General features: G+C 37.1%; 1 protein-coding gene across 1 annotated transcript; it reads right to left on the minus strand.

Annotated features, from left to right (window-relative positions):
• Positions 1-5130: 5130 nt before the first annotated feature.
• On the minus strand, positions 5131-5829 carry LOC137736018 (secreted RxLR effector protein 161-like). The gene has a single exon (XM_068475366.1). It carries the CDS (start codon positions 5827-5829, stop codon positions 5131-5133), a length of 699 nt encoding a protein of 232 aa, XP_068331467.1.
• Between the last annotated feature and the right edge of the window lie 4846 nt (positions 5830-10675).

Below are 10675 nucleotides of genomic sequence, written 5' to 3' on the forward strand. Positions count from 1 at the left end.
AGCTTGTGGACAAGATGGTTGCTGCTTGTCCAATTTCTTCGAAGCGATCTTCGAAAGGCATTCCTCACAATCTTCATAGCAAGGAGCCTTGATCGAGAAATTGAATAAGTCTTCGATGAAGAAGAGATCGCGCATGAACGATCTTTGTGTTGAAATTTTCTTATCTTCAACATTTTCACATTGCTTTGGAGGTTGGCGAAAGCTGCTTTCCCTCCTTTCTGATTGGTGCACTTGTGGAGAAGACATATTTTGGGGTTACGATCTCTCTCAAATTTGGTCCTCTGATTCTATCTTCGTAGGGTGTAGGTTTGTGGATGAGTTGTTGATCCAAAGGGCCGTCGGGGCTTGATCTAAGGATGAACAGTTGATGAACGGATCTTCAAGGGGCGTTGGGCTTGATCTTGAAGAATGGGTGTATGGATTTCTTCAAGGGCTTTTGGGCTTGATCTTGAAGGTTGATGGATGAGCAGATCTTCAAGGGCTTTTGGGCTTAGTCTTGAAGAACGATTGGATGTGTGGATTTGTTTGTGCTGTTGATCCAAGGGGCCGTTGGGGCTTGATCTTAGGATGAACGATGAACACTTTCTTCAAGGGCCGTCGGGGCTTGATCTTGAATAATGGTTGTGTGGATTTCTTCAAGGGCTTTTGGGCTTGATCTTGAAGGTTGATGGATGAGCGGATCTTCAAGGGCTTTTGGGCTTGATCTTGAAGAACGGTTGGATGTGTGGATTTGTTGAGGTTGTTGATCCAAAGGGCCGTTGGGGGCTTATGCTTAGGATGAACGGATGAACACTTTCTTCAAGGGCCGTCGGGGCTTGATCTTGAAAGAGGATTTAACGAAGAACGAAGAGAGCTTTCTTGATCCTTCGGAATTCTTGGGAATTTGGATGGTTGTAAGCTTTGGAGTTTCAAAGCTTCAAGGATTTGGGGAATTCTCTTCTAATTTTGGAGTAGAGAAATGTATTTGTGAATTCCTTGATGCTTGATACCTTGATGGAGAAGCCTATTTATAGGCTTTGAGAATGAATCACCACCACAAAATATTTTTTTCCTTTCCAAGCACCATTGCCTAATTTTCCCACTTAATGCAATATTGAAATTGAAGTGGTGTAACTTATGGCCTAATTTCCCACTTAATACCATTTTAAACTTGAAGTGGTCTAACTTATGGCCTAATTTCCCACTTAACACCATTTTAAACTTGAAATGTGTATGCTTTGTCATTGCCCAAATGAGAAAAAACTTGCTTTGATCCGTAATGGATTGAAGTGTGCTTGCCTTGTCATTGCCCAACATGAGAAGAAAAACTTGTTTTGATCCTCAATGGATTGAAATGTGCTTACCTTGTCATTGCCCAAATTGAGAAGAAAAAACTTGTTTAATCATCCAAGGGTATTTCTTCCTATTTTGTTGAGTCACATGCCATGTGTACAATTTGTACGACACGTGGCGTATGCCATGTATGCCCTGACATGTCAAAACTTTAATGCGTTGGTGAACATTTGTTTTACTGAAATTTCAATGTCTACAGAAATATCTTAAAGAAGTGATAGTTTTCATAGCACTCTTTGCTCCAAGAGATAAAACTGCCTAAAACAGCATTGTCACTTGCAGCATAAACTTACAAAAAGAAGCATTAAAAAAAAAAAAAAAACAAGACTTCAGCATCCAGATACTGTTGAAGATTGATTCAGGTGATAATTCAGTACGTTTAAATTTACTTTACATCAACTACTTACCTTTTGGTTCAAACCTTTCTCATCCAATACAAATCCATGTGTTATGACACTGGAATATGGAGCCTTTCCTGTACCAAAGAAAAGTAAGAGTTTCATATCGTGTCACTCTTTTAAACAAATACATGTCTGTAGAAATGAAATCAGCCTCCGTGGCTTAAATCCATGCAGAAGAATGAACATCTGGACATAAACAAGTATATACTGGCATTGCTGAAACTATTTAAATTACATACCCTTGCACTTTTGAGTATTGCATCCTAGCTGACTAAAAGTAGCACAATGAGAAAGCAAACCAGGCTTAGATTGGTTGCTATCTTCTTGTTATTAGCAAGTAAATAGAGAATATTCTTGTATAGCAGCACAAGGTAGAGCTGAAAAGGTTAAACAATAACTGTATTAATACCTGAATCAAACCACACATCCACTGTATCAGTCCCCTTTTCATATTCAGATGCCTTATCATGATATTTATCAGGGAGAAGATCCTTCACCTTCATGTACCACCACGCGTCACTACCCTTTTCGGATATTGTCGCTGCAAAAATAGATGACTGAAGGAATCAAAATTTAATCTATTGAATACACCATTCATCTTTAAAATAATTAAAATTGGGCTAATCAGTAGAGCAGTCTTTGTATATATGGATATTGATTGATTGAACTATCTAGCTATCTTCATATATGTACTAAAAGCACACAAATACACACCTGTGTTTGCAGAGTCACAGACAGACAACATGCATTTGCAAAAGTGAAAATATCCCCAACTGATGCTCAAAATTAAAGCAAATATCAACTTCTATAAGATCTTAATTAGGCACTAATATTTGGAAATACGTAGACAGAAAGAGGAAGTGTGTATCTAACTGGCTCTTCCACTTGATATGCTCAATAGTCTCTTCATTCATCAAGAGTTTCCTTTGACCCCACAGGATAAAAGACTGGAATTAGAACACTCCATGTTCCCTGCCGTGATATACAGCAATCAGAGCGGCTAGAAGTCAATGCACATATTCTGTTTTCTGCCTGAACAAAATGTAAATCCAGACCTATTGCATGGCCAATTACATGGCCAATTGCATCCATAACAGCCTCGCGAAACCCTTCTACTGAATCAAACCATTGCTCAGTTGCCCTAAATATTGTGGGCTTTTTCGGTCTCCAATCATATGGATACTTATGTTCTGCATAACAGCAGGAAGAGCTTGTCACTGACTCAGCTTGCTATAACCCGAATGAAAAAAATAATAAAAAAGTTCCCTCATTATCCGCTAAAGGGAAAGAAAGAAACTTACGGTAGGATTCTTCCATGATAATTGATAAATGTTCATCCAATTATTTCACAACAGCAATATTACCATCCGCAAGTACATCAAGCCCACAAAACTTTCCAGCTTCTTCAGTGAATTTTCCATCATCATTTACAGGAGAAAGGATGGGTAGTTGGTACTTCTGGCCAGAGATATAATCCTCCAGACCATGTCCAGGAGCTGTATGGACCAGTCCCGTTCCTGATTCCTTTGTAATATGATCTCCTCCAATGACAACTGGGCATCCCTTATTCAAAACTGGATGAACATATCTGAAATGAAAAGTAGAAATCACACCTCAGTCAATAGTTTTCAGTTTCATCTGTGATTGAAAAAGTGAGGTAATTATGTTAAATAAATACATCTTCTCAATAGGTATCTTTTTAAATCCGTAACCTGCAGTTTTCAAGATCTGACCCGACACCCTTTTCTTAACAAGTGCTTCACACCCATTTTGCTTCTAACACTGGCACAAGATCTGAAGCAACAATAAGGAAGGGCTTATATTTCTTTCTTCAAAAGATTTCCAGGCCTTCCCTTCTGATTTCCATCAGATAAAGAATCTTCTGAGAGTGGCTGTACTTCAACGATGGCATATAAAAGCTTGGCATTCACTGCGATCGCTGTGAAATGAAATGGGGAGAGTAAAGTTATTACTTAAATGACCAAGGAAGGTGCTTATATCTACAAGTGAGAATGCTTACGTAGGAAAACAAATATTAATTCATTCAAATTACCTGCAAGATGAGAATCCTCAGTTGCGTAGCAAGTTGTACGATTTTAATGATACATTCTCTTCAAAGTTAATTCATCAAATTTTCCAACTCAAGCTAATGTTTAATTACAAACAGTTGACACTGTTCCTAAACACAAGGCATAAAACAGATTAAGAACAGAGATAACTGATGAGTTTAGACAAGTCTTGGAAATATTCATTTAATAAGCTGTAAATCTTTAATAGCCTATATAGATTAAAACACAAGTAAGTAACTAACCTGAAGATGCCATGGACGAGAACTTGGTGCGCAAAGAGTCTTCTATGTTGTACTAATCCTTAGCAATCGAACCATATGGGGAGTTTGTGAATATTGCGTAACTCAGCAAACGCAGGGACCTTTACTTATATAGGCATGTTAACCTAATAGGCTTAGCCCATCATTGAGACCTAATAGGTAACTAAATATGTCTATATCTCCTTAACCAATCAGGATTAGGAACCCCTTTAGCAAGAATAACAACTTAATATTACATTCCTTTTTGCAATAGGTAAAGTCCAAGTTAATTCCCTAATCCTAACTTGATCCTCAAGTAACGTACAATGATTGTGAGACCACAAAATCTTATGAGAATCAGATTTTACTCCAACATTCTCCCACTTGGTCGAAACAAGCATTGTATGAAACTTAACTTAAGAGAAACCAAATCAGGATTACTTTAGTGGCCATGGAAATCACTTAAACTCAAAGTTCCTTATAGCTTCTGTCAATTAGCACAATCACATAGAACTAACAAGTCTATTGGACAAGGGTAACGTCCATAGTCTTCATAATCACATATGTGAGTACGGTTAATCACATGGAACATCAATAAGTGAGAAAATCGAAATATAAATATCAGACTTGATGTAATATATTGGTATTTTAATTTCAAAGGTCCTCCTTGATCAGACCATGTAAGTCTACTTAATGCTTCAAATGAATCCCTCCAAAAATTGTTAAATGAATGAAGAAGAATGACTGAAACCTTATGTCCAAAAACCCAATCAGTGCTAGCATGATGACTAGTGTAACTGAATCAGAATACCTTAGTTTTCTACCTTTAATCAAAACAGTATCTGAAAATATTCTTCATATCATCTTGTAAATGCTTGTAACTTTAAAGCATTAACTTTACTTTTTACTTGATAACTGCATTCAAACAGCCACATAGAGATATAAAACAAACAACAAAATCATAATAAAAATAACTGAAAATGCTTCAAACTTTATAATCCAAACTCACGAACCAACCAAAAGCTAATAATCTTAGTGACTTAACTCCAAAATCAATGCAAGGGAACTAACTAAAACATGAATCTCCCACTAATTCAATGCATCAAAATCGAAAACTAAGCCCATGTTTTTCACATGCACATGGAACGATGCATTAGGAAGAGCTTTATTGAGTGGATCTGCCAACATTGACTTAGTATCAATGTAATCAATTTTAACTTGCTGCTTCATGACTTCCTTGCGAATCATCTTATACTTGAGATCCAAATGCCTAGTTCCATTAGACCTTTTGTTGTTTCGAGCATGGAAAACAGCAGCTTTGTTATCGCACCATAACTGAATGGGCCTAGCAATCGATTTGACAACATTTATGCTAGATATGAAGTTCTTCAACCACACAACTTGTGAAGTGGCTTCATAGCAAGCTACATATTCAGCCTGCATTGTAAACATTGCAACTTCCCCTTGTTTTGCACTTTTCCAAGACACTGCTCCTCCAGTGAGCATGAAAACGTAGCTGGAAGTAGACTTGAGAGAATCTGCACACCCCACAAAATCCAAATCCGAGTAGCCAATCAACTCGAGATTAGTGGTCCTTCTATAGCAAAGTTTATAAGTCTTAGTCCTTTTCAAATACCTCGTGACTCTCTTTGTAGCCATCCAATGAGTAAAACCTGGATTAGATTGATATCTAGACAAAACACCAATTGCTTGAGCAATGTCGGGTCTAGTGCACACTTGTGCGTACATGAGGCTGCCAATAAGAGAAGCATAAGGTCTTCTAGCCATCTCTGCCCTTTCAGTTTTAGTTTTAGGGCATTGGGATTTACTTAGCTTGTATGCCCTTGCCATAGGAATGTCACAACCATTGCAATCCTGCATCTTGAACCTTTTCAAAACTCATTCAACGTAAACCTTTTGAGATAAGCCAAGTATTTTATTCTTCCTATCTCTGGTAATTTCTATCCCCAAGATGTAAGATGCCTCTATCATGTCTTTCATCTCAAATCTATTAGACAAGAAAAGCTTTGTCTCATGGAGTAGGGCAAGATTTGTGCTAGCTAGCAAAATGTCATCTACATAAAGGACCAAGATTACAAAATGCCTCCCACTGAATTTTAGATATATGCACTCATCGGACGGGTTGTCAATGAAACCATAATCTTGTATAACTTGATCAAATTTCAAGTACCATTGTCTTGAGGCTTGTTTCAAACCATAAATGGATTTCTTGTGCTTACACACCAAATTCTCTCTCCCTTCTTGAATGAACCCTTCCGGTTGCTTCATGAAAATTTCTTCATCCAAATCATCATTCAAGAATGCGATTTTTACATCCATTTGGTGTAGGAACAAGTCGAACTGAGCTACAAGTGCCATTATGATCTTAAATGAATCTTTGGTAGAAACTGAAGAAAATGTCTCATTGTAGTCAATTCCTTCCTTTTGACTGAACCCCTTGGCTACTAATCTAGCCTTATATCACTCTATGTCTCCCTTAGAATCTCTTTTGGTTTTGAATACCCACTTACATCCTATAGCTTTGCACCCCTTTGTTAATTGTACTAACTCCCAAACTCCATTCTTGCTCATTGATTCAAGCTCAGACTTCATGGCTTTCAACCACTCTTCATTTTGAGAATTAGTCATGGCCTCCTTGAATGTAATTGGATCATCAACCTCTCCTAGATTAAATTTAGATTCTTGAAGATAACAAATAAAATCATCCGATATTGCATGCCTTCTAATTCTTTGGGATTTTCTCAAAAGGACTTGGTTTTGGTCATCAACATTGTTAGCAGGGACTATAGGATCACTTACTTGGATTGGCATATCATGGCGATCATGTGCAATTTCTTGCTGCTCACTTTCCACGTGAGCATTAGGAGGTGGACTTTCTTCAATTGCTGCCGTGGTGGGGTTAACCACAATATCTTCTTGTTCAACAAGTCTTTGTTCATTATTTACTTCCTTTTCCTCTTCAAAACTGAAGCTTTCAACCCCTAAATCACCAACAGACTCTTCTATAAACTTAGCTCGCCCAAATTCAATAATTCTTGTGGTGTGATTCGGACAATAAAATTGATAACCTTTGCTTCTTTCGGGATATCCAATGAAGAAACAACTAATGGTTCTTGGGTCTAACTTTTTCTCCAATGGATTATAAGCTCTTGCTTCTGCCTTGCAACCCCAAACTTTTAGATGAAATACACTCGGTTTCTTCTTGTACCATAATTAATATGGAGTGCTTGGAACAGATTTGCTAGGAGCTCTATTTAAGATGTAGTTCGCTGTCTTTATAGCCTCACCCCACAAAAACATTGGCAAGTTTGTGCAGCACATCATACTCCTCACCATATCTTTAAGAGTTCTATTTCGTCTTTCCGAAACTCTGTTCTGTTCAGGTGTTCCATGATTAGTGTACTGTGCTACAATGCCATTCTTTTCCAAAAACTTTGCAAAAGGTCCAGGACGACGGCCAGTTTCATCATACTTGCCATAGTATTCCCCGCCTCTATCGGATCTAACAACTTTGATCTTTAAGTCCAATTTGTTTTCCACTTCAGCTTTATATATTTTAAAAGCTTCAAACGCAGCAGATTTTTCAGCCAAAAGATATATGTAGCCATACCTTGAATAGTCATCAATGAAGGTGATGAAATATTTAAAACCATCATGTGTTGGTGTAGGAAAGGGATCGCAAATGTCGGTATGAATAAGTTCCAGCAAATTTTGGCTTCTAATTGCATCCTTCTTTTTTGTGTTAACCATTTTTCCTTTTATACATTCAACACAAACATCCATGTCTTGATAATCAAGTGGTGGCAAAATTTCAGTTTTTGTTAAAGTTTGCATTCGTTCCTTTGATATATGTCCTAACCGTTTGTGCCATAACTTGGATGAAGTTTCATTAGTTGAAATCCTTCTCTTAATTCCTACGGTGTTCATGGAGACAAATGGAACCTTGCAATTTAGCTTAAATAAACCATCAACAAACAGACCACTTCCAACATAATTCAACTTATGATTAATATCGAAACCATCTTCATTAAACTTCGGAAAAAATTTATTCTTGATGAGTTTGCCAACGGAAACCAAATTCATTCTCATGGAAGGTACATAAATAACATCTTCTAAATCTAAAATAAAACCAGAATCTAAAACAAGTCGAACTACTCCAATGAACCCCACCGGTACTCTTTCTCCATTGCCTACGAACACGCTTACTTCATCATTCTTTGGCACCCTTTTGCTTATGAACCCCTGCAAGGTATTTGTAATATGCACATAAGCACCACTATCAAGCCACCATGTATCAGAAGGAACATCAACCAAACTAGTTTCAAAACAAACAAACACAATGTTCTTGCCCTTAGCCTTTTATTTCTCCAACCAACACCTATACTTTGGGCAATCCTTCTTCAAATGCCCAGCAAATTTCTTACAGAAAAAACACTTCAAACCATTTGGCTTGGTTGCTGCCTTGAAGTTGTTAGACCCTTTAGGTTTGTAGGAGGGGTTTTTGGAAAATTCTTTGACTGAATTCTTAGCATGGGTGTGGACTAAATTAACAACCTTGCTCTTCTCTTGTCTTATGCTCTGCTCTTCATGAACACAAATAGCTATAAGCTCATTGAGATCCCACTTTTCCTTTTGAGCATTGCAGGTGCTTTTCAGTTGATAGTACTTCGAAGGCAAAGAGTTGAGAGCCACATGAACCAAGAATGGATCACTAATTGCAACATCCAAAGCATTCAACTTAGTAGCAATATCAATCAGCCCCAATATGTGCTCCCTCACACTTCCATCGACAAACTTGGTTGTCATCAATGAGTTCATAAGGTTTCCAGTTTCAGCCTTGTCGGATTCCTTGAACTTAGCTTCAATTTATGTCAAAAATTCCTTAGCACTATCCGTATCAGCAATACCACCTCTCACAGTGTCAGACATTGCCCTTTTCATAAGGGGAATTGCCATCCTATTTGCCCTATGCCACTTCTCATACTTGTTTTTAATCTTAGTCGAGTTGTCCTCTTCAGGAACATCTGGTTCTTCCTCTCTCAAAGCAACATCTAAGTCCATGAGACCTAGAACAATCTCTATGTCTTGTTTCCACTTTTTATAGTTGGTCCCAGTTAAAGCTTGGATTGAATTGAAATTCAAAGAAGCATTGACAGCTGAAGATTAAACAAACAATACATACTTAATCCCCATAAACTTCAAAATGTAATTAACTTACACCTACGGGCAAGAAAGTTAATATGTATGTGGCACTAAAATACATAGTTATAAGAATTACTTTCATGAAAAATTTTCCACACTTACGAGCAAGACGAAACCTTCCACAAATTCTTACAGTATATATTCCATACCATGCTATTGTCTAATTGAACCAATTAAAATAATCCCACTCAAATCAATTAAGCCGCTACGGCTTGCTTAATCGATATCAAACAAGCCATACCTAAAAACTTGATCAGATATTACTTTATGCATGTCGGATTATTAATCTTTATATCAGACATGTCTTACTAGAACCTGGAAACAATCCATCATGCAAATATATGTCCAGTTTCAATGTCTTTCAATTAGTCCTTATATTGGCAATACGTTAATTAACATGGCATCCATGCACATCAATATAATAATGTAAGCCCCTCATCCAATTTGCATGCCAGACAATTGAAAAACATAGCAGCCATCATGCGTAATTATTTGAAGACAAAAATGGAACCAGAAAACTATAAACTATAACATGATGAACGACAGAAAAGAACTTTACCGAGTTTTCTAATTTAATTTTGTTTTAAGGTCTTAATCATACAAGCTACACTCTGATACCACATGTAAATCTTTAATAGCCTATATAGATTAAAACACAAGTAAGTAAGTAACCTGAAGATGCCATGGACGAAAACTTGGTGCGCAAAGAGTCTTCTACGTTGTACTGATCCTTAGCAATCAAACTGTATGAGGAGTTTGTGAATATTGCGTAACTCAGCAAACGCAGGGACCTTCACTTATATAGGCATGTTAACCTAATAGGCTTATCCCATCATTGAGACCTAATAGGTAACTGACTGTGTCTATATCTCCTTAACCAATCAGGATTAGGAACCCCTTTAGCAAGAATAACAATTTAATATTACATTCCTTTTTGCAACAGGTAAAGTCCAAGTTAATTCCCTAATCCTAACTTGATCCTCAAGTAACGTACAATGATTGTGAGCCCAAAAATCTTATGAGAACCGGATTTTACTCCAACATAAGCGACCTGAAGTTGGAGAGAGGCACTCACCAATTTGAAAATGGTGTACACGCTTCTCGAAACGTGCCCCTCTGGATGCTGCATATAAAAGTTTAGGTCAAGTTAACAGGAACTATATGAATACAATGTAAGAAAGCAAAATAAGATAATACATGAAAATTGACATTGTTTTACAAAAGCATCACAAGAAAAGTGACATCATTTTTGCAGAAGGATGGAAAAAACTTTATGAAAGGAATACATGAAGGAATCTATGCTTTCTAGACCAGATCTATAATATTAATTAACTAGAAAATCATGAAGGGCCGTATGAACCGTTTTCTTTGCATAAATAAAGCACATTTGTACATATTTGTGAACCTGAGA

The sequence above is a fragment of the Pyrus communis genome, chromosome 6, assembly GCF_963583255.1.
Source record: "Pyrus communis chromosome 6, drPyrComm1.1, whole genome shotgun sequence".
Lineage (NCBI taxonomy): Eukaryota > Viridiplantae > Streptophyta > Magnoliopsida > Rosales > Rosaceae > Pyrus > Pyrus communis.

Coding starts and splice junctions, on each gene's coding strand:
- LOC137736018 (XM_068475366.1), bottom strand. CDS start 5,829: ATGGCTAGAAGACCTTATGCTTCTCTTATTGGCAGCCTCATGTACGCA.